Source organism: Aythya fuligula, chromosome 13 (assembly GCF_009819795.1).
Source record: "Aythya fuligula isolate bAytFul2 chromosome 13, bAytFul2.pri, whole genome shotgun sequence".
NCBI lineage: Eukaryota > Metazoa > Chordata > Aves > Anseriformes > Anatidae > Aythya > Aythya fuligula.
In genome coordinates this window covers 3,834,776-3,858,971 of record NC_045571.1, presented here as the reverse complement: position 1 = coordinate 3,858,971, position 24,196 = coordinate 3,834,776, and the positions used below count along the sequence as shown (strand labels likewise).

At 46.3% G+C, this 24,196-nt stretch overlaps 1 protein-coding gene across 1 annotated transcript in view; it reads left to right on the top strand.

Moving 5' to 3' along the window:
• Positions 1–12,096: 12,096 nt before the first annotated feature.
• TRPC5 (transient receptor potential cation channel subfamily C member 5) overlaps positions 12,097–24,196 on the top strand; it is a 62,888-nt gene continuing 50,788 nt past the window's right edge. The window contains exon 1 of the mRNA XM_032196329.1: positions 12,097–12,474. Within this exon, the coding sequence (XP_032052220.1) occupies positions 12,097–12,474 (378 nt within the window). The remainder of the gene's footprint in view (positions 12,475–24,196) is intronic.

The window sequence follows — 24,196 nt, the reverse complement described above, 5'->3', positions numbered from 1 at the left end:
CCCAGTAATTGCTTCTGCGCTCTGCTGACTGAGTGATAACACCCCGGTAGGTTTATAAATAGCAGAGCAGGCGATCCCTGAAGCGTGGGGGTGTGAGGGGGGTGTGAGCCAGTGTGCAGAGTGCCACCGCTGCCCTGCCCTGCCCGGTGCCACAGCACAGCACAGCGACGTCCCGTGCTGCACAGGCTGTGCTGGTTGCTTCCAGCTAGGAAAGGGCTCGCAGGAAAGGTGGTGCCGTGGCCTGCAGAGGAGGTCTGCCCTGCCCAAATCAAGCAGCCCATGAGCTCCAAAGCCCCAGGTCTCCCCTCTCTGCCCCACACCTCAGATCTAATGGTAATGAGATTTTTAAACCTGGAATTTGGGACAATTTCTGTCTGGTTTCTGCATCAATGAAGTTCACTCTGTGACTCACACTCTTTATTTCACACCCTAGAGGCTAGAAACTTTTTTTCTTCTTTTTTATTTTTTTTAAAGACGACATTCTCTTGTAATTATTGAACTCCCAAAGCTCAGGGCTGAAAATAAACCCCAGAAAATGTGGCTAGACTCCCAAGGAAGTGCCAAGCACGGCATGACTGTGATCTAGCGTAGTCTACTCGTGTAGACTGCGAACAGTTCGGAAGATCCCGCAACCCTGGGGAAACCTGCTCTCTTGGGGTGGAATAACTCCTTGATATGCTGGTAGGAGTGATGCTGTTTACATGGCCTTCTCGAGGCCTGCTTGGCCCTGACTGCATGCTCTGGTTTATCCTCAATCTGAGTCTTAATGCCAAAACACTTCCTTTCAGAGTCAGTTTACAGAAAGTGCGTTGCTGCTCCATTGGCAGAGATCAGTATCTTGAAAGCCATCTGTACTGCAAGAAACAATACTGTCTTGTCAGGGAGATGGTGAGAACGATAGCCTACGTGTTGCATGTCTGTGATTTAGCAGCTCTGTGTAGACATCCAGGAAAGGCAGGCACATGAAAAGCACAGTAAAAGGTGCATCGGGAACGCACATACAGGAAGATAAACCAGGAAGCCACAAACAAAGGTATTCTGCAACCAGATGTCGCTTGGGTAAATTAAGCAATTAGTCACCTTTCTTCTTTGCAGGTTCAGTGCTCGCTGTTCCTTTCATGTACAATAAATCACAATTTTGATGTATGTCTACCATGACTCTGACCTACATTTTATGTGGAAGCCAGGAAAACAAACCAGTTCTGCAAAGCAGTGTTCAGAGAAAGTAGAGGAGCAGTGCATCGAAATCATAGGTGCATGGGGAGGAGAGACCACAGCTACTGCCTCGTAGGGCCCATGCAGTGTTTATTCTCCAGAAGCAGACCTCTCTTTGCCAGTATGACCTGGGAGGGTGACCTGAGAGGTAGGTGCCCAAAGGACGGGAAGGGGACAGAGGACTGCGGTACCCCGGTAACTCGCTGGTTACAAGCAGTAGCTGGAAAAGAGTGGGAGCAAGGAGCCTTTACAGAGCCTTGGAGGGGAGAGGAGATCAATATCGAGAGAGGAAAAGAAAACTGGTAGAGGCGGTTGTGGTAATTACCACTACAGGGATGATTTTCATTAACCTCCAAGATCTTCCTCTCCGTGGAGATCAGACAGAAAAGGGGGAAGTGCAGCCGTGTCAGATGGGATGCAGGAGGGAGGGGGAAGAAGAGAGAGGACAGGACATCCTCTCAAGAGCCTGGGAGAAAAAAAGTAACACCCTGGACCAGTCTGTAAATCCAACAGTGAAGACAGACCCAGGGGCAAGGTATTTGTTCACTGTTTTCTTTTTTAAGTTTGCAAAACATTAATATTTTAAATACTTTATTCTTCATTAGCATAATTAAGAATACACAAGCCTAAACTCACTGAAAACAGAATTAACAAATTAGCAGGTGCAGGGATTTGGAAGCAAGAGGTTTGGGAAAACAGAGCTTGCAAATGTCGGCATTAAGTAGAGCAGTGAAATCGTGCCAAGCCTTATTTATGGATTTGTGCATTTCCTTTGCATAGCCCCACTCCTGCAGCCAGAGGAATACAGCTCAATTTAAACATGAACCCCCTGCAGTTATACTGTAGCTGAGCCTAAAACTGAGAGCATACAAAATAAATCTCTTCTGAAGAAAAACTGACGAGCCTCACCTCAGATGTCTTTTGAAAGCCGAGATATCTTGGATGAACACTTAGCTGAAAAGGGAAGCAAACTGCAAAATGAAATCCAAAAGAAAATGGGAGAAAATTTCAGAAGAGTATCTCGAAGAAAGAAAATACAAAAGGAGCAGCAACAGCCTTAAGTTACACTGCAGACGAGAACCTGGGGAGGAAGCAAAAGACATCCTGTGCCCGTATGAGAAGTTCCCCTTAGGAAGACCAGGGGCTGATTTCCAAGCTAATGCCCGACAGATTTTGCAGCATGTGACACAGCCACCCTGTGGAATATTTAAAATCCGGTATTTCTCCAGCAAGGTGAGACGTTCCCAGTTTTTATCATTGCCTCCTCTGCAGCCTTTCAGGGGGACAGAACTGTCCCCAGGAGGGCATGAGCCATGGGAGTGAGAAGTCCCTGCCGTCGGGCTTCTGAGTGACTGGGCAGAGACTGGAAAAGGCTGCGAGAAGCCTTCCAACTGCGAGATCATGGGTCAGGAGTCATCTGCACCTCAGGCTTGTGCCCAAGGAAGGGAGACTGCAGTATTCCTGTTAAGCAGAGCCTCTGCCTGTCAGGTGAGGAGCAGGTGTGGGCAGAGGGCAACAACAGGGCACGGGGAGAGCATTTCACATCGCCCTAAAGGGGCTCGGTGACTCAGCTCTCCTGGAGGCAGTCAGACTCCAGGTTGCTCTGACATTGTGCTGTGTCTCGGTAGATGCTGAAGGATCTGTTGCACATCTAAAGCTACACCTGTGCGTGTGTGTCCGTGTATTTCTGGGCAGTTCTGGCCAATTGTATCTTGTTTTCGTGGATGGTGCAAGTCCCTTGATTTCATTTTTCTGCAGATTTCTCATCCATACAATGAGAGGATGAGGTCTTTCTGTCCTTCAGAAAGTACTTCCAGATCTGTGCCTGAAAAGCCCTGTAAGAACTGGGTGTTGTTATTGTTGGTAGCCAAAGGGCACAGTGTCAGTAGGCAAAGATTAAGAAATAACGTGGTTACTGCTGCAAATCCCTGACCCAAATCTCTGACTTTACAAGAATGGTCTGGCGGTTGAATAGGCAAGTTTTATGCTGGTGATGTTATTCAGGAACTTTATTAGGGCATTAGTAGAAGCAAATCTGTGTCCTATGCATTTCTTTACTTAGAAGCAGTGTAGCAGTGTTACTCCTCTTCCGTGCTGGTTTACGTCTGTGCAGCATTTATTTGTGTCTTTTAAATTCTCCTGCTTGATTCTCTTGAGAACAACATTTCTCCATTTCCCTTTCCTTGGAACTGGGCAACACTGATGTGAGAAAGGAGCGTGTGATGCTTCTGTGGAAGCCTCTTCCTTCCGAGAAGCTCCAGTCTGCTTTGAACAGCAAAATTAGGAACAAAAGTGAGCCAGAAGCAGAGCCAGTTACCACTGCCCGGTGAGGCAGGAGACTGTCAGCAGAGGGGGCTGCAGGGGGCGGCTGAATTTATACACGGGTGCCAATGCAAACGCTTCCAGCAGGGCTTCTTGAGAAATGGTAGCTGATAACTGCTAATAAATCCACCCATTACTGAGACGAGAAACAGAGCCTACCCAGCTGTCACTGTTAGTTGTTTATAGCTCGCTGCAACTGCCCTTTCCTCGTCCCGACAACTGTGCCATAATCTTGTATTTCCCTTCAGCGGGTGGGCGGTTTACTTGCACTTTCAGCTAGGCTGAGGCAGGTCTAACAGTCCCTGCTGCCACCAGCTCTCCTAGAGACGATGCTCAGAGATTATCGTGTTGATTGAAGAAATGATTACAATGCTCATTGAGCACGAGTGTGAACGGGGTGGGGGGAATCTCTTCCCCAATAGCTGCAGCAGCTAGAGATTACAAGCAGCAGGCGCAGAAACGGTGGACACAGAGCACGGAGCTGATAATGATGCCACGCCACATTAGTGCTGCATTAGCAGATAAGACAAGGGGGCGGCTTGCTTGACAGTATTTCTCAGTTCACTTGACATCTCTTTTCTGTTTTTAGATGGTGGAAAATGGCCGATCTCAAAAGAGTAGGGGAGAGAGCAGTGACGTCAGGCAAAACAAGCTTTGCATTTTGTCTGCCTTTGCAAAGATACACACTGAATATATTCCAGGGCATTTGTTTTGTAGTGCCTCACAGTACACGTGTATGTATTCACACCCGTGTCGTGGCTGTGTGGAAAGAAGTGGGAGAACTACAGATTGTAAGTACTTCATTGCTGTAGTAGCTGAAAGCACATACAGGAGCCATCCCATCCCCAGGGTGTCATTTTAGTAGCCCAGACTGATTTTTGTTTAGGAAACACTGAAATACTGCAGGGATGGGTCAGCACTCTCCCACTTCCCCTGCCTCACAGATAGGAGCTTTGCAGCTGGGCTTCACACAAGGGTTTTTCTGACATCCTTTCCATTACACTGCGCTGGAAGCTGTGTCTTGCTTTCAGGACGGATGTAACCAAGTCTGGGCTACCGAGACCCTGCAAAGATCTTGCTGGCGGAGCAGGAGGTGGGTGGGATTGTGGCATCCCCTGAGCCTGGGGATGACTGCTGCTCCTTGTTCTACATAGCTACTTAGGCTATGTGCTGACCAGCCGGGCAAGGAGGAGATGTCCTGTTTATTATTGTCCTGAGACCACTGGAAGTGGCTTGCTCCCATGCTGTGATGGATCCTGGTCAAGTGAACATACCTAGGGCTTGTCCAGGTTGATGTGAAATGCTGCAACAATTGGGTGCAACTAGACTGAGACAGGCATGAATGTGGGCACTAATATAGCTACTGGAAGCTGTAATGCCAACTGGGGGCTTCCCAATAGCATTTCTCTGGTGACTTTCACCCTTGAATGACACCAGTATCTCCTGCTCGTGTGAGAGGCCTTCAGAGTCATGTGCAAACAGAGGAGTAGGAACAGAAATACGCCGAGCTGAGCCAGGCAAGTGCAAAGCATTTTCCTCCATGGCAAAGCAGAGAGAAGTGTTTTTCTCAGGCACTGTTAAAACTCAGAGCGTTACTCATTTGGATGAATTAAGCAGCCTGCCCACAAAATGTAGGGAGTGTGTATGTTCTGAATCGTTGTTACTCCGTGTAGTTTAAAATGCAGTTAAAGTACACGGAAATACACATTTAAGAAGCTTCCCGTTGAGGAAATACAAGCTTTTTTTAAGTCACCGAGGTACAAAACTTAAGTCTCTGAGCGGTGCTGCTTTGAAATAGGGATCTGCTGAAGAGAACATCGAGCTCAGCGGGCAGCGTGGAGAACAGGGAACCTTTGGGGCCAGGGGGAGAAGAGCAGCTCTTCTGGGTTGCTGCAGGTGATCATCACTAGCGGTGAATCAGTGGTGGCCTGCTGCAGCACCCCAGAAAAAAGCTTTATGTTCTTGTCCCCAGCATTATGAAGTACTGAAGCAGTAGGTTCAGCAGAGGAGCCTAGCAAGAACAGCAAAATGTGTAATTGTTTTGAAGAGAAAGGCAAGGAGAATCAGAACCTTTGGCTTTCCAAATGTGCGGGTTTATCATGAACTTCTCTGCAGTCGGGTGAATTTGGATGTGAAAAAGGGCTATCACGCTGGCAAACCTGTCAGTTTTGTTTCCAGCCAGAGCAGTTAGAACAAATGCAAAAGTCTTTTCCTACACATTTTCCATATGTACTTCTGCAGACATGTATAGCAATGGCACTCTTCCTTCTCTCAAAAATTAAATCTTCCTTCTCCGCCCTGTTACATGCTGGGATTAGGATTTAGGGCGTAAGCACGTGTGGTAGGGTGTCTTGGGTTGTTGTTTTCCTTTGAAATACATACATAGAGCTGTGCTCCTCTGCTTGAGAAGGCAAAGTCAAACCAAGTGCTTTGCACATGGAAGAGTTAGCAATGCTCCTTACTTTCTGGGCTAGTTTGTCTTGAAGGGTTGTGCTGGCTCTCAGAAAGGCTGCGTACGGCAGGGAGAGCTTTTCATCCAGGAGAGGATTCAGCCATGCCAAGATTCCCATCCTCCAGCAGGAGGTAGCTGTGTAGATGTCATGGACTGACCTGGTTTAGCACCCTATTGCCAGAAGATTGAAAGTTGAGTTTGATTTCTAAGTTTTAGTGAAGACCACTGACTGCTTAAAGAAGAGCAGGTGCTTTCATGAGCCCAGCGGTATCTCCAGGCGTACTACGTGCACGGTATCTTTTGTGCTGGTATTTTTATGCATACACATATATATATACACGTATCTACACATACCCATATGCGGTTGGTTGTGACTCATTGATTGATTATGCAGCGGAAGAGAATTATACCAAGGAGTTGGCCTTTCCAAATCAAACATATATATCTGATAATTGTCACCCTCCCCAGGAAGATCAGAATCGCAGCTGGGACTTGAGTCAAATTACGACATTTTGAGTTACTGGCAAAGAATTTTCTTTTGGCTTCTGTAAATCTATAATCTGAAGTTTGAGGTTCTCTTCTACAAACGCTTCTCAGATTAGAAGGTTACATGCAGTACCCCAGTGACTGAATTTATTCTTAACTACGCCTTAAGTGATGATGAGTGAAAGATGTTCTATGAAGGATTTTTCTACTCATCTTCTAAGGACACAGCCACCTATGTGAATCATGAACAACTGCAGCCTTGCATTTTTATCACTCACTCTATTAGTGCTCTCCCTTTCACTCAGCTTGGGCAGTGAAACTAGATTACTCATCTTGAATTTTATTAGCTGTCAGTTTCTCATTTTCATGTTGTACTGCAATGCTGCAAGATTTGGAAAGCACTTATTCCAGGAGAATGATATATCTTATGTAACTTACGAGCTGAATATAAACTTTCTGAGCTCATAGAGCTTTTGCTGAAGGAAACTTATGCCACTGTATTCACCAGAAGGTCATTGCATTTTTATAATTTTCAAAATTTTCTGAGGTTGTACATTGATGTGTTCGGCAGTGGCTCTTTTTGCATTTAGCAGCATCAGGAAAAATTCCTTGCTTCTGACCGGAGAGGTGGTGGTGTGATACAGAGATGTCATGAGAGGCAGCGAGATTTAGACCTGCAATCTGGTCCCCACTGAGCTCCATGGAAAAAGCTATTTTCTGGGAGAAGAGGGTATCTTTTGCAGGAGAAAAGGAATTGCAGAATGTTACAAAGTAAGTTTTATTTCCTCAGACTGTAGGAGGTATAAGCTCAGTCAGGCATTGTTAGTAAATAAGATCTAGAGCACTTAAAAGAAGGATTCAATCACAAATTCAATTGGTCCATTAACTAAATGTAATATTATTTACCTAAGTGGCCCTTCTGGACTATTTCATAACTCAGGTTTATAACCTTTTTTAAAAAAGATCAATATTACTGAGTGCATAGTCCCCTGAGCATGATGGAAGAGTCAGGCCATTTTAGCAGCTATGGTCTGTGATCTCCTGAGCTGAAGGTCCAGATGAGAAATGCAAAATGAGGAAAACACTCTCCTGGAAATAGTAAAAAGAAGAAATAGCCTCGGAGAGAAGGATGGAGAGGAGCAGCGAGGTGAGATGTGTTGCAAGAGATCAGCCCTTTTATTGGGCTCATGCAGCTAGAGCATAGAGGCAGGCTCTCCAGCGCACAGAAACCCTCCTGCAAATCTGAGAGAGAAGCTGTAGTGACATTTAAAGCCACACACACGGGTTTGCCAACATGTGTCAGAGCGAATCTCCAGTGGGAGGGAGCAACCGACCGCTCTATTTGCGACTTGGCAGATGGGCTGTTTTGTTGTCTGCTCTAATGTGTGATGCGAGCTGGCTGCTCATGCTGAGCCCCGTCAAGTGGGAAAGGTGGCTCTCGTCTATCGACCCCGCGCCCATGATCCAGTGGTTGATTTGCTCCTGTCAGCTGGGAGCGACGAGCTCCTGCACCTCAATTCAGCGCCCCGACAAATCGCTGCTGGGAGGCTCGGCAGTCAGGAGCAGTGGCACTTTTCCACATCTTTAACCAGCGTCGTGAAAAGTCAAATGATCAAAGCAAATAAAAGCCAGGAAGGAGCTGTTTCATGGCTGCGCTGCTGTTAACTGGTGGGGCGCTGGCTCCCACCATTTCAGCTCTTCTCCTCCCCTTCCGTACAGGTCATCCCCATCGCTGCGAGACCAGGAGGCACGTGGCTGTGCTTTGTGTCAAGTGGGGAAGAAAGGAGGGCTCCTGACAGGTCCTAAAAAAAAAAATAAATCGTACTGAAACCTCATGAAATTTTCAGTGGCAAAAGGCAATGCTGCTGAGAGGCCTTTGCCTGTCTGTCCTCATTAAGCACGTCTCTAACTAATGGCTACTGTTGGGTGCTGCTCCCTGGCTTTCCTTTCCCCCTGCCTCTCACACAGGGCTCAGGCTGCTCTTCCCTGTGCTGCCACACATCACTCTGAACCGTGTGCAGTTTTCATGATGTGCTCTCTTACAAGACATATCAGAGAGGAAAAGCAATTTTTGTTCTTTCCCCTGCCTTCCGTGGTGCCGATGCGATCTCTGGTTCACCTGGGCACGGCACATCCATTTGATGAATTAAATTGATCGGTCAGTGTCAAGTTGTGATCTGGGGCAGGAGGCCCGTGGGGACGTGGAGGACAGCGCAGGGTTGACCGAAGGTTTTGTATAGATGGTGACATGCGAAGCTGCTTTTAGTTTTCAGTGAAAGCCACTGTTTTCAGCCCTTGACTGCAGTAAAACCGTTCCCTTGTGCTCATAACGTGACCACTCTGAGGGTGCAGTCCAAAAGCAGGTGGCAGGCGATCCCTCAAGCCCCGGTGCCGTTTCTCTGGTGCCATTTCTCTCTTCCAAGACAGAAACGTGTCCCTGCTGACACAGGGTATAGCTGCGTCTGACCCGAGTCTTTGACAATGCAGAGCAATTTTTGCAGGGACAGGAAACCCATTTTGTGTTATTAGACAAATACGGCTGGAAACCTTCCTTCTCCAAAGCAGACGAGGTGTTTTGCCAGGTGTGGCAGCTTTTCAAGTGGCTGCAACTCTCAGTTCTCTGCCAGGCAACATACAAGCGGTGTCAGACTGAAACGGCTTCAAGGTTTGGGCTAATAGTTCAGGGGGAAGAGAGACCCAACTGCAGAGAGGTGATAGTCTAAACTGAGTGATAAGACATCTGCTTATCTTGTGTAGCTTGCTTTGTGGTGTTCTTGGTTTCTGCACCTGTTCATGCTGCAGATAGCACCATCGCAATAGCCAGGCTTTGGATATTCTCTGCTGCATCTGTAGTCAGGTGTAAACTAGAAAAAAAAAACTTTCCTTGCCCCAGATATTAACTCAGGTAGCAGAAAATGCCTCTCTGTAAAGAGAAGTCATGGAAAATGTGTGCTTTCAGGCTTTCTTGCATGGATTCCAAAATTTTAATGTGACTATGTTTCTATTTTTGCTACCTTACCAGCATGCCCTCGTTTCTTTTCTCTAGGCACCTCAGAATTGCAACCCCCTTTTCTTATCTGGACTTCATCAATATTTCTGTCATTTCTCAACCAGTAAGCAGGTGACAGTACCACTCTGGAACAAACAAGCAGTGCAGGATGTACTGGTGCTGGCTGTTTCTTTCCCCAAGTGATGCTGCTTCCAGGAGACCCAGGGCATGGGGAAGTGGCTGCTAGAGAGCAGCAATCCTTGGAGTCGTTTGTTCCATGTCAGAGCACATGCACGTGTTTGGCTGATGCTCTTTTCTCTGGTTTTGGAAGAGAAAGCCATCAAGCTTGGAAGGTGAGCCTGTAATTTTGCTGGATCTCACCCGGGTGGCTGCTCAGCAGCTAAACATTTTGCTGAAGTTGTCCATAGAATCCAGGCAGAAATATGAGTTTTGACACTCGTGTGATATCATTTCCAAACGTGGTCGACAGCCTGTGTTAGTTGGGCTATACAGATGATTGCATGAGAGGAATTCAGGACAAATCATTCATCAGAGCCTTTCCTGTTTGGCTTTATTGCCGCTTCTTGTGTGCCTGAAGTATTAAAGAAATGCTCTGTTGGACTGAGGTTGTACTGGGAGATGGGATCTCACTGAGGAGTTAAGATATCTGAAGGGTTTTTTCTTCCTCTTTCTACAAAGCAGTGGGAAAGGAAAGGGATCCAGTTCTGGCACGATGTCTCAGAAGGTGACATTTGTTATAACTCACTGCAAATGTTACTCACCATCTACAAAACATTCAATTAAACTAGAGCAGTGCAAAATACCCAGCTCCACTTCAGCAGCTGCACTTGGCATCAGAACCCCTCGGGTTCCTTGGGAGCCAACAGCTGGAGACCTCCACGCCGTGGCTCTGTCCCACCTGTCCCTGTTCCCTGGAAGCCAGGTTGTCAAAGATTGCTGTGACCAAGCAGGGAAGTGGCTTTCTGTGCTGGCAGTCCTCCTAGAACACTGATTTCCCTGATGAAATCACATTCTCGCAGAGCACAACCCCCCAGTCAATGCATTAAACAAAGACCCCCATAAGCTGCTGGTTTGGAAGTCAAAAAATAGGAAAAATTGTCCAATACACGTACAATTGTTTGTATGCAGATCGTGGGTCCTTTTGCCTCCGATGCCTTTGTGTGTGCCTTCAGGTTACAGCACGGAGCTGTAATTCGTGAACCGCAACCAACACAAACTTTGCTCCTGCTTGCAGGAAACCAGGACACCGAGCGCGCACATTTTTGGTATGCCAAAGCCGTTGTTACAGATCTCTGGCTCCCCAGGAACTTCGCAGATGTAACTTTGCTGTGTGCTCCAGCCACCCACTGTTTTGCAGTGTCAGCTGGGCTGGAGCTCAGATCCTCCCACTCTCCGCACCGGGCCCGCTACGCTGGAGCTGAAGGCAAAATGCAAATGGGCCGCGCTGAGCACGGCTGCCTTATGGCACGGTGCAGGGGGTGCTGGAAGCAGAACCCAGAGCATCTCGTTCCTGGTTCAGCACCTGAACCACGAGATCCTGCCTCTCCATGCCTCTTTATCAAAGCTCCTCGTTCCCCTGGATAGGGGACTGAAATGGAACAAAGCTCCGGCTAATTTTCTGCATAAGCCATTGAGTTTTGGGCAAGGAGATGGAAAAAGCCATCCAATTAGCTATTGTTGCTGGCATCCCTTGGGCCTGATTTGGTGTGGTTTGTTGATGCCAAGCAGAGGTAGATAACCATGGCTCCCTTTTTCCTTTGGCATGAAAACCTTTCCAGCCCGTATTTCCTATGAGTTCAGTCACCTGCTAGGCTCTTTGAGCCATGTGAACGAGCTGTAATTCCTCCAGTTTGCTACACTTGTTCCAGGGCAGGCTTTACTTCTCATTTTCCTAGGTTCTAAACAACATCACTGCCTCTGGAGAGCAAGGGTGGTGGCTCTCTTCATCAGCCTGTCTGGGTCCTATTTATAAACGAGGAGAGTGAGAAATTATGTTAAAAACTTGTAAGCTTTAAAAATAAAACTGTGACCTAGTCAAAGAGTAAACATTAGAGAAAAATAAAAACCTATTTTAAGAGATGGAAATGGAGAGGAAGCAGCAAAAGTAATTCAAAGAGATTTTTAACTGTAAATAGGAAGGTGTAAAACCTCTGATCACTGGAAGTTCAGATGCTGAGGACCTGGCTCAATGGTGAAAAAGGAGGGAAGAAAAAAGACATTGAGCAGGGGAAAAAAAAGCAAGGTGAGAAATCCACCTCACTGTACGTGACAGATTATCCAGAAACAACAGGATCATGCTTCTTTCCAGACAAAGGAAAGCAGTGTTTAAATTGGATTTAGAAGTATTCTGAGTGCCTGTCATGTATACATCTTCTGAGCAGTGGTGTATCCTTAATTGTATCCTTAATTTTTTCAGGTAGTCGGTTAATGTGGGGTTGGTCAGGGAGTGTTGAGGTTGTACTGAGAAGGAAAGATTTAAAAAAGGAATCAGAAGCTTTTACTGCAAGGGATATTTGGAAATCTGTCCCCAGGAGGAACAGATAGGGGTTGCTTGTCCATTTTTTCACATCTGCTTATTTTTCCCCGACAGGTTGCCTGGTCACTATGAACAATGGCCCAGCTATACTACAAAAAGGTAAACTATTCACCGTACAGAGATCGGATCCCGCTGCAGATCGTGCGAGCAGAGGCAGAGCTCTCGGTGGAGGAGAAGGCCTACCTCAGCGCCGTGGAGAAGGGGGACTATGCCAGCGTGAAACATGCCTTACAAGAGGCGGAGATCTACTACAACATCAACATTAACTGTATGGATCCTCTCGGTCGCAGTGCCCTTTTAATAGCCATAGAGAACGAAAATCTGGAGATCATGGAGTTACTCCTGAGCCACAGCGTGTATGTGGGAGATGCTCTGCTCTACGCGATACGGAAAGAGGTGGTGGGAGCTGTGGAGCTGCTGCTGAACTACAGGAAGCCAAGTGGTGAGAAGCAGGTTAGTCAAGTGTTCCCGTTCAGCTGTTACCTTAATAAAATCCTGGGTGAGGAAAGTGGTGCTCCACAGAGAAGGGGCTGTTCGAGAGTCAGAAGCCGGAGTCCTTAATGCAGAGCCCTTGCTGTAAATGCCCAGAGTGGACGTGGGCAGCTCGGCTTGGATGATAACTTCCCAGGCTGAGCAGACACGCTCAGCCTGACTTAACTCAGCGTTCTCAGTTTCACTCGGTGTTCTTTTCAGTCATACAGGGTTTGTGGACGTACTGATTTATAGGTTGATTTATAGACACGCACTTTGTAAAGGAATTTGGGGCAGTCTGAAGTTATATTCCAATATATAATATGAGCTATTGCCATGCTGTTGTGCTGATATTAATAAGTGGAATTGCTTTTCGTAAGTAAATCCTGAAAACACCCGAGCTTATAAATTACCTTAAGCAAGGAAGCAGTCTGCTAGCTTTCAGTACTTAGCCATAGTAGAGACGTCTTGGTCTCCATCTCTGGAGAGCCCTAGTTCAGAACCGCTGAGGCAGTACACAACATTGCAGCATGAACCGAGGTGCTATATATCTGAGCGATGAACAGCTATGACCTGTGGGAAGGATCCTTAGCTGCAAAGCCATCACTTACATAAGGCTCTTCGTGAAAAAGCACCAAATCTGGATCCTGTCATTTCAAGTGTCACATATCACACTGTCCCTGGCTTTTTTTTTCATCTGCAAGTGATAGTGCTGGTAACTGGGACAGTTGGTATGCATTACTGACCACTGCCAATTTTCACAAGATCTGTGCTTAGAAAGGAACTTGCAAACCTGATGATCCTTATTTCTCAGGTTTTCTTTTGAAATCTGCTTGTACAGCCCTTTGTGTGTGAAAGAAGAAAAAGTTTAATATCAGTCAACCAGAAAAGAAAACTTTTCCAATAGGTAGGGCCTTAGGACATAGTTTTTAAATAGTAATTTTACGTAGTCAAAGCAAACAATAAGGAAACACTCCAGGTCAACAATCAAGAATGCCCAGCTTTCTGCTCAGAAACAGCAATACCGCATACCACAGCAATGCTGTTCTAATGTGCGGTTTAAGTGCTAGGGAGATGGAAAATCTCTGCTATCAGACCTGAAAGTTGGGATGTTATTCATAGTTTTAATGTGTCAAAACATAAGTAGCAAAACAAGAGCCATAAATGGAGAATGAGCCATTTTTTTCCAAGCAAGTTGGACCATCCTATGCCCAACATAACAGAAAATAGAATAGAAGAAAGGGATAGATCACATTACTGAAAGTTTTAAGTAGCATGAGGAACTGCTAATAATTATTGCAGATTAATGATGTATTTCTTCGAAAATACCTTGAAAAGCAAGTGATGGGGTTCATGTATATTTCTGTAAGATCTCTTGATTACCGAAGCTTGGCCACTCAAATTCAAAGCCCTGATGGCTTAACTGGACAGAGGTCCATGAAATAAGGATTTATTACAGCTGAAACTCAGCTCCAACATCTCTAGGCAGTGATACATTTCATGCTAGGCCTGTTTCATTTTTCTTTGCTGGTGTGCAGCCATCATTCTGTAGCTAGGCTTATATCTGCTGCAAAGTTTACAACTTGCAGGGGAATGTGTGTGGGAGAAAAGATGCGGTGCCAGTTTCAGCTTTATTTACAAGGTTGTTACAAGACCAGATTTCATCAGTATGTTTTAATCTACTGCTGGCTTGATGCAAGATCCTCTGCAGAAATTGGGGATAACTTCCCTGATAACTTCCCTGGTTTGTGGTTCAGGCTCTTCTGTGAACTGCAGGAGGTGTTTGCCAGCAGAGGGCTGCAGGGCTGGCCTTCCCCTTCTGTGGTTTCACTGATTGCTCTTGCGGCGACGGTAATTAACATTTGTTTCATGTGCAGTGGTATCACGGTAAATGGGAAGACCTGCTTAGCTATGCAAAGTCGGGACACACAGGTCAGCTTGTCAAAGCACAAAGCTAACATAGGAGGGCTTCTTGAACACGACTTCCTGAGTCTGATTCAAGAGCGGTATCGGTGCAAGTTCAGTAATTATCTTTGCTGGACCCTTTCTCAGAAAGTCCTTTGGGAATCCAACACTTAATTAATTCACAAAAAGCCCTTGCTTTGTCCTAATTAATTACTTATATGTTCAAGAAACCTACCGAAAATCTGCTGTTTTGGTTGTGTAGTTACCCAAGTTCACACCTCACAGAATGGTTTCTGTCTCGATGAGAAATCTGTAAGCTTACATCGCTTTGGTGTGTCAGGTTTAGCTTTATCTGTTCCCAAATTGTACACAAGGTCCAGTTTCCCTGAACAAACGTGTGGGAAGGCAGCTCCTTGACTCAGGCATAGCAGCCTGTTTCCACTTTGGGGCTGTCTGTTCATCTTCACTGCACTCGAGGCAGAAGTGGAGGCAAAGCATCTTGTGATTGCTCTCTTAAATGCTTCGCGCACCACCTTCACCCAACGGAGTCTGGGGTCTGTGAAAGCCCTTTAGTTCCCATCTCCTGCCCTCTGCCTCTGAGAGGAGGTTGCTTGATGCTGTACCCAAGCCTTGCCGAGCATGAGGAGCTGTTCCTGTTTGTGTCAGTTCAGGTAATTGTTCTCTGCATCTCAAAAGCATCGCTCAGCAGCATCGCACTCAGCACAAGCCATTTTACAGGCATGGAGTCTGCTCATTTGTATCCCCTTATCCCCGTACTGCTGCCCCAACCAAAACCATCACAGGTTGCACGATGCCAGCCTTTTGTGGGGTTGCAGCGACTGTATCTAGACAGCAAAAGAGGCACCCAAATGAGGAAGGGCACGGGGTGGAAGGCACCACCTTCCCGTTCAGACGTGCCCTGCAGAGCGGTTTTGCTCCCAAGCCACAGAGCCTGTGAAGGGTGCTGTGTGCTGCCTACCCGTTCCTTGAGAGCAGAGCTCTTCCCCGTGTGCTGACCTTTCCAGGGAGCAGAAAACAAACAAACAAAAAAATCAAATATAAGAAGTGACGTGTGTTGTGTGCCTCATGTAAGAGATCCAGGGTCTCACCCAGGATGGAAGGGCCAGGTGGAAATGGCTGAAAAGAGCAGGCGGCAGAGCTGCTCCTGGCCTGTTATTAAGCGACTGTGGGCAGTCATTGTTCAGCAAACCTTTGCTAGGCTCCTGTTTAAGTGCCATTTACTGAGAACACAGTGCCAGTGGCAGGGGTAAGTCATAGCCAGTAACTATAACAACACAAAGCTCCCGCACTGCGGCCGTGCGGATGGGGTGTCTCGGGGGGGAGAGATGACTCCGTGTGCATGCGGAGCCTACGGGAGCCAGGAGCACAAACCAGCCCTCTCTAAAGGCCACTGCAGAGCGCACGATAAATGAGTGTGCTGAAGGGTGATGCGTTCAAAGAGATCTATTTCCTTTTAGGTTTCCCTCCAAGCAAGGTTCGTGGGCTATTTTAAGAAGTTAGCATTTCTCCTGGAACCTGTTCTGCCTGGTCCTGACAACTTAGGACTGTGCTGAGAGTCTCTCGATGAAACTGGGGAGACTTCATCAGCTACAGCCAGAACTATTGCTGCTACGGTAGCTCTGCAGCTAACGTAAGGAAGTTACTGCTGTTGTGGAAGATGCTGACACCTCTGGAGATTTGGGCTCCAGTGAGAGAGCTGTCAGAGTGCAAGCATCTTTCTTCTGCTACCTCGGGAAGACCACGCAGACATGCTGACGTGCGTCATTGGGGTTAACAGGAACTCAAAGTGACTTTCGAGTTTGAGTTCAGCACTACCACAGGAGCAAGAGAATGCTTTTGAATCCTATTGAACAATTTCTCCTGCCCAGTAAAGTCTTCTGCCTCCACACCTGTTTGATCTGGAGATTTAGGTGGTTTCTGGTGTGTGTTTTGTTTGGTGTTTTTTTTTTGTTGTTGCTGTTTTTGCTTTCCCCCAGAAGTCATTTTAGCAATGTGTTTTTGCCATCCAGACATCAATACAGTGCATTATGTTTTCAGCCAGGCTGGAGTCTGCCGCTAACCTGCACTGACAAACAAGAGGACATATAAATCAGAAAATCCACATTTTCCCACTTATCCAAAGCATTTTCACTTTATCTTTAGTAATGGTTGTACTTCCATCAATTTTGAATCCTGCCGAAATCAGTACAAATCTTCCCTGTGACTTCAGACGAGGTCTGAGGAACATGGAGGCATTTTTTAATAGCCTCTCGTGTGGATTCTGCCAGGCGGCTGCAGCTCTCTGTTAAGCGTGCATCACAGCTCGCGGCTTGCACACATCTCGCATTGTTTTTTGCCTTGTTACGGTGGATGTTTGCAGTGCAACAGGCGCAGGCTGTGCTGGCTGCCGAGCCACTTGCATTCTTGAAGAAGCTGCAGGCAGCCAGCTGAACTACTACACGTTGATGGTATAACCGTGAGCACCTTTACGGGTAGCTGTTTTCTTCACAACAATCAGAGCTGACATCAAATGTTTACATAAGGATGATACTAGCATCTCTCTGGTATCTGCCAAAATTAGCAATTTGTTCATGGCAGATGGCTCCGAATTAATCTGGTTCACAGATGGGACTACAAATGCAATTCCTCAATAATGAGAATAAAAAGAAAAGGGATCTCAGTATTTATGACCGTGATTCAATTTGTTTCGACGGTCTAAAGGCCTTATGAGTCAATGAGATCTCAACAGATACCTACCCATATGTCTTCCAAAAGAAGAATCTGAACAAGAAATAAAGCCCTGGAAGAATATGGTTGCAGAGAGGAAGCGATGGAGAATAAAAGGCAAGCTTTTAAGTCTTAGCTCCTAATCCTCAGATACCTGCTGGCAGAAGGTTGCTACACTTGATAGTATTTGCAAACTTAACATTTGACCTCAAAAATCCTCTTTTAAATGAACTGATGAGTGAAAAATCCGTTGTCATCGGTGTAAATATCATAGATCAGCAGCCAAGAAACAATCTTTTGTGAACCAGAAATTATGTGGTGCATTAAACCATGTTATTCTTGCCCAAATCCAGTAACTTCCTTGATACAGCGTGATTTAACTGATTTTTCTTACTCACTTAGGGTTCTTCTTCCTCTATGCACAGTCCAGTTTTGTAGCTGGGAGAAATGTTACCCCATCTCCTTCAGTAAAAGGTTTGTTTCCTTGATATTTAGTAAGGTTAAAGGCAAAGGAGAGACCTGTGGACTTCCCAGCTGAAATTGCTGAGCCCTGTAGCACCAACTCCAAACCCATGAGCTGAGGATGGATGCAGGGAGAGCCTTCAGATACAGGCTGGACAAAGATGCTTCCTTCTGCAGTGGTAACATATTTTGGGTGCTCACACTGCTTCTGGGACATCATGGACGAGGTGGATGCCAACGGCTATGAGGTATTACACAGGCATGAAGGATCAAAGGGATCAAAGCCCAGAGTGCCCTTCTGCAGTGCTAGCCATAGTTTGCAAGCAGTGTTTGTGTTCTTACAGCAGTTTAAAAAGCAGTTCAGCTAATTACGGAGGGCTGAGACGTTGGGTTACTGAAACCTGGGCACCCGTGTAATGGAAGTCTGTCGGTCTGACCCGGTCGTACAGTGCTGCACAGCAAGAGCTCGGGAGCAGAGAGGCTAGCAGGCTGCTTGCTGTGACTCAGTACGGATACCGTGCCCTTCGGTGTGACTCAGACCAGCTGTTCCCGTGTTGATACAAGAGGTCTGAAGTGAAAAGGGGAGGCTGGACCTGGTTGGGTGCACTCGGAGCCAGAGCTGAAGCAGTAGAGAAAAACCAGCCACGGGTTCTCAGTATGAAAATATTTGAAAGGCACAATAAGGAAGAAAGATTGTGTCTGAAAACAGCAAACTAGCTGTTACCGCTCCAAAGTCTAATGGCTCTGCCAGCACCCAGGCTTTTCATTATTTTTATTGATGCAGTAATAATTCACAGCTATAGTTAACGTGCCTTTGACATTGGCGGCTGCCTTCAGAATGAATTCCATCTAATTAAACAGCGAAATCAAAGATCACTTCAGTTAATGATTACATCTAACTGGGAGACTTCCCTCCCGCCCCACCGCCTTCCTCCCCAGATGATCTTAAATCCACGAGAAGGTGCGAGGCAAAACCAGGAGCTCGGCAACTTATCACGGAGCTAATGAGCAGCGGCGGGGCTGAGGCTCGCAGGCTGCAGCGCCGGCTTCCAGCCCCTGGTGGTGGCAAATGAGTCCCTGGCTCCTTCTCCAGGGCCAGCAGCAAGGCTGTTACTTCCTAGGAGGGCTGGTGGATCAGGGTGAGAACCACACCACAGCTCAGGAAAGCTGCAGTGCAGCGTGATGGAGTGGCTGCTGGCGGTCTGAGCAGCTGGGAGCATCCTGCACACCCAGCAGGGCGCGTTTGGGGCCAGCAGTGGTACGGGTCTCAGCTGCGTGGACTGCCTGTAGCAAACCAGTTGTAGGAAAAAAGTTCCCTTCATGTTCCTACACAAGTAAGCTTCTGGTCTCTCTATAGATCTGCCCATTAAAGTGTTAAATTCGATAAAACGTATTTGCTCACCTACCCAGCATCCACGAATGGGCCTCGTTCACTCATGAGCCCCGATTACAGCATTAGCTGCTCCCTTAGATCAGCCCCACAACATCAGATAACAAGATTTTTGCCTCTGGTTTGTGATTTCTGACACCCAGAAAGGGCACTTGGCATGGCTGTCCAAATGGGAAGATGCTGGCAAGTCTGCCTGCTGAAATAGCTACGACACATGGTCAAAGGGAAGCTTGTTTATAGGGGGAAATTGAACTTACATTACAGGCTGCCCTGAAACGAGGCTCTGGGATTTCGGAGGAGCCCCGTAGCTCTGATCAGGCTGTTGAATATAGCTGTGTGCACTTGCAAATTAGAATAGCACCTTCATGGCTCATTCACCCCCGTGATGGGGCAGCGATCAGAGTGCGATGGGCAGAGCCTTCTGGTGGCTCCAGGAGTGGGGAAAACCAAAGAGGCATCAGCCGAGCACACGAGCCTGCTCCCTGATCAGCCCTGCTTTGCTGGTGCTTAGTTTGGGGGAGAGGGAGGACTCACGTGCTCCTCTTAAATACTCTTCAAGCAGACCGAGCATGAGCTAGAGCCAGTCTTGGCAGCGTGAGGGGCATATTCACTGCGTGTTTTCAACTGCTTAGGGTTAGAAATAAAGGAACTCAGTGCCCCAGTGGTAATAGAGAAAGATACAAGCACAGAGGTTATTCTTGTGCGACACCGTGCCACCTCTCTGGGTTGCCATTTCTTCAGTAGCACAAACTCTGGGGTCTTTTCAGAATCCATACAGTCTTAGCAGAAAAACAACGCCAAAAAGCAGAACCTAATAGTCAGAATGGGAGGAAACACAGCCACCGGCCCTGGGAGCATGGAGATGTGTTTTGTGCAACGTCAGGCAGCGCTGGGCTGGCACCAGGTGCACTCGCTCCCTGCGCTTTGTGATGTTGTCTTGTGATGAAAGCTGATTTTTTTATTATTTTTTAAGGTATACGATCAAAAAGGAACGTAGCCCCTTGCCCCAAGCAAAAAGCTGTCCCTTTCCCCAAGCTGTGTTAGCAATGTATTACCTCGCCTAAACCCAATGAAACATCTCTCTCTGCACACAGTAATAAATTATGGGAAATAGGGACATCTGTGTACAAAGATGATGACATGGAAGGTTATAGACAATGTGATTATTGGACTGTTTTAGTACATCTTGTCCTTGTTACCACTAAGTCAGAATAGAAAACACAGAGATCAGATAAAATTTAAAAGCTGGACAACTCTTCCCTCCCAGAGTAAACCCTGGAAAATATTTGAAAAATAGCCATAATAAAGCAAAGATGACTTTGAAGGCACAGGCTGCAAATTTCCAGCTTGCCGTGGACCGTCTTTATTTCAGCATGTTTGAAGTCAGGCAAGAACTTATCCATAAAATAAAATAAAATAATGGAAGGGGCAGGGACATTCCAAGGGCTTTAATGTAGTCAAGAAATTAGCAGGACTGGATTAAGTAACTCTATCAAAACAAACTTCCAAATGTAAAATCAAAATTAAAAATCATCAGGTTCTTTTTTTTTTCTTTTTTTAACCCCAAACAGTAGCTCTTGTCACAGAGTAACCCTTTCAATGGTGATGAAGAAAAGTGAAAAATGAATAAACAGTTTTATGTTTTCAAATGGGGAAAAACCAGCTTTGGGCATACTGTCTAGTCTGCCTGTCTGAACTTCGGGCGAGAACTCAATTTACCCACGTCAGCCATATTAGGCTTCTGTCTGAGTTCGTATCAGAGGATCTCAGGAAACAGATCTGGCAAGGAACTGGGAACTTCTGCATTTTGAGAAGGTTTTAATAGAGCCATAGCAGTCCGTGAGCCAGGTTCTGATTTCTGCTATGCCATATTTTCTCCAGCAGCTTCATTAAGGTCTGGATTTGTGATACTCCAGAACTTCTGTCCCTGTTGGTTGTAATTGGATAGGTGTCTCCGTTCAGCTAGCCCCAGGCTACCTGAGCATCATAGTAGAAAGCCAAGATTTGTTTGATAGTTGGTCGTCTCAGAGATAATGTGACATAATATGTAAATTGGGATTACAATTAACTTCTCAGCCATTCCTACACTGATGAGGAGGTGACAGCCAGAAGAGGGTGCAATTGCCCGTGGCACAACACTGGTCGGCCTCCTCTAAGCAAGATCAAGTCCTTCAGACACGAGCCAAGACTGGATTTGGTTCTTAGCTGGAGCAAGCCAAAGGAATTCGGGGCCAAGCAGACCTCAAGACTGCACTTAAATACAAGAGGTTCAAGCACAAACTGTCCAGCTCTTCAGCAGCATCCCTGTGGTCTGGAGAATCAAGCCCACACCGTGCGCTCTTCATTTAGTCATCAGCCGCCTTATCTCATTTCCTCCACCCCATCAGGAGGGGAGAGCGGCTCAGAGGAGAGAGTGCTCTGCCTGGGATGAGTTGCCATAGGCCATTTAAATGCATATTTGCAAAATCCTTTCCTTCTGAAGGCTTCTCTCTGCCTTCCTCTTTTTTTAATCTGCAAATGAAAGGAGAAATTACGCAGCATCAGCCCCAAGCGGGGCCATCTTTTGACAATCTCTGTGATGCATCTCCCGAACACATGGCTGAACACAGCGAGCTCGGGTGCAGCTCTGCCACAGCCAAACACGGGGGTTTAGCTCTGATAGCCAACCCCTTGCTTCTACCTCCATTTTGTAGCACGTGGATGAGAAGCCAAATTAAAACTTGAAGTATCTAGAGCAAGTATGTCTGGATTAATGTACTTTGTTTACTGGTTGCAGAAAGTTCAGTTACATAAGAATCAAATTAATTTATTTTTTGCATTATTTCAATAATAATGCATTATATCTAGTGATTTTTTATACAATGATACATATTTCAATGTTAATATGCATCATCGAGTAACCTTGGATCAGTGTGTGGCTTGCTACAAGGTGCCCAAAAGGCACCTAGGTAAATTCTCGATTTTGCTCTGTCACTCTGAGGGGCAGAGCCTTGACTTGGCTTCCCAGACATGCCAGTCACTGAGCAGGCTTTGTAACCTGCTCCAGGAGGAGCCTTTTCTTCACTTGGATGTACTTTTTTGGGAATTACCAGAAGACTCCAGTAACAACAGAGCTTGTCCAAAATTGTGTCTACAACCCAGCACGCTTTGTGCCAGCGCTAAGAACTTGTTCACAACCAATACAAAAGCCCTTAAAGCACATTACTTTGTTATCAGGTGGTGACGTTTGTTATTTTTCACTAACTAAATGACATTTCATTCAATGAATTGCTCTTTAGTTAAAAAATAACCTCCTTTTTAATATAGACGCTGCCATCACTCTCCGAAATATGAGATGTCTCCCAAGGCATGCCCGATTAAGACATTCAGTTATTGAAATCAGCACCGCTGCATCACCTAAAATGAAAGCTTACATCTGTAGGAGCATGTAAGATTTTCCCTGGAGTCCCATACAATGAAAGAAGTGCCCGTGGGGTCCTACCAGTGAAATCAGTTGTTGATGGGTTTAGGCGAGGAGCAGGATTCAGATGGGCACGCCAGCCACACCATGCATTTTTTTCAAGATCCTTTTGCTGGTAACACGGCTGACCCACAGTCTGGCTACCCTGCCTCTGTCTCTCCTCCTCTCTTTGTGGAGCTGCATCTCCAAGCACCACGCGACTGTGATCCTGAACAAAATCAGTCCCTGCTAAAGACCACGGAGCCTGACACAGAATTGACAGGGTGCAAGATCTTTTTTGTATGACAAAAATTGGCCGTGCCTGTTACAACGCTTTTGGATGGCACACGCACTTCCCCCATAGAGCTGAACATAGAAAAACAACCTAGAAATAGGAAATCCTTGCTCAGTAAATTAACCAAGCTTCCATTTCTGCTAGCATTGCATTTAAAGTCTTCCATGAAATTGCCTGAGTCGGTTTTTAATAGAACATTGCTTTGGCAATTAGAAAATCTTCAATATATAGCTCAATCAAGAGGTTATACTAGCTGAAAATAATGGCAGTATATTTACAGTTTGTCATGGTTATACGTGCAGTTTATTATGCTGGTCCAGGTGAAGTGCTAGTTTAGGGAATGGAGATGGCCTGAAAATGTGGCAATTCCATCTGGAACAAGTGAAAGTGTTATTAGCTATTTTCAAGCAAAGCTGGGGGTGTTCCTAATGAACATTTCCAGTGCATCTCAGAACAAGATGTGTATTTAAACAGCCTCTGGCCTGAGCAGCTTACTGCTAGAGGAACAAAACAAGCTGGGAGGAAGGGGTTTCATGCTTGGGCTTTGCTTTCTGAATACACTCTGTTCTCTTCAGGCCTGGAGCACCAAGGTTTTCTCTGGGGAGGTGGCAGCTGTGAGCACGAGGAACACCGAGGAGCCCTGACCGTGACGAGTGACTGTCTGATAGCGTTACCAGACCATTATCAGGAGGACTGTCAATACAGAGGGGCACAAAGTATTAAGCCGAACAGAAAACCATCCCCAAATAGCAGACAGAGCCGGGCTCCTTCAAAGATAAGATTTTGAACATGACCAGCAATTTCTCTCCTGCAGAAGAGCCTTTTCACCTAGTTGTCTTTATTTGCAGAGATGGATGGCAGATGTCGTATAAACGTTGTAGCTTGCTTGGAAGCCTTTCAGTGTTTAAACCTGGGTATTTACTTCTCTTCTCCTCCTCATTCTCCCCATTTACCATGCTTTGGTTCACATCACCCAGCAGTCTTGGAGACTTGAGCTGAATTGCTGTCCACCACCAACCCAGACTGCATGCTCAGGGGACGCTCAGACTGGGTCACCTCCAAACCCAAACCCCCAGAAGACCCATAACTCAGCCATCAGGTCTTCAGTGCTATTTTTTTTCCCTTCACTTTATACTTCTGCTCCTTTTACACCACACTAGTTACTAACATGAGCAGAGATTCCTGTTCTTCCTGTCCACAGGCTGTTTCCAGCAGCATGCTGTTTACTAGAAAACTTCTGTTTTCCTGCTCAGAGGAGAGCTCAGCTATACCAAAGGATGCTTTTATGCCAGCTAATCCTCTACTTTCTTCTCCAAGGAGCTAAGCTGGTTTCACACACCCCTCCACCTTAAATAAAGGTGATTTTTCACTCACTGCAGCGTCATTCAGAGAAGCGGTGCTACAGCGGTGAATGGCCTCCATGTACGAGGCTTAATTCAAGAAAGATGGTACCAAGCATTCGATCACTGGCTGTGAGTGGTGGCAT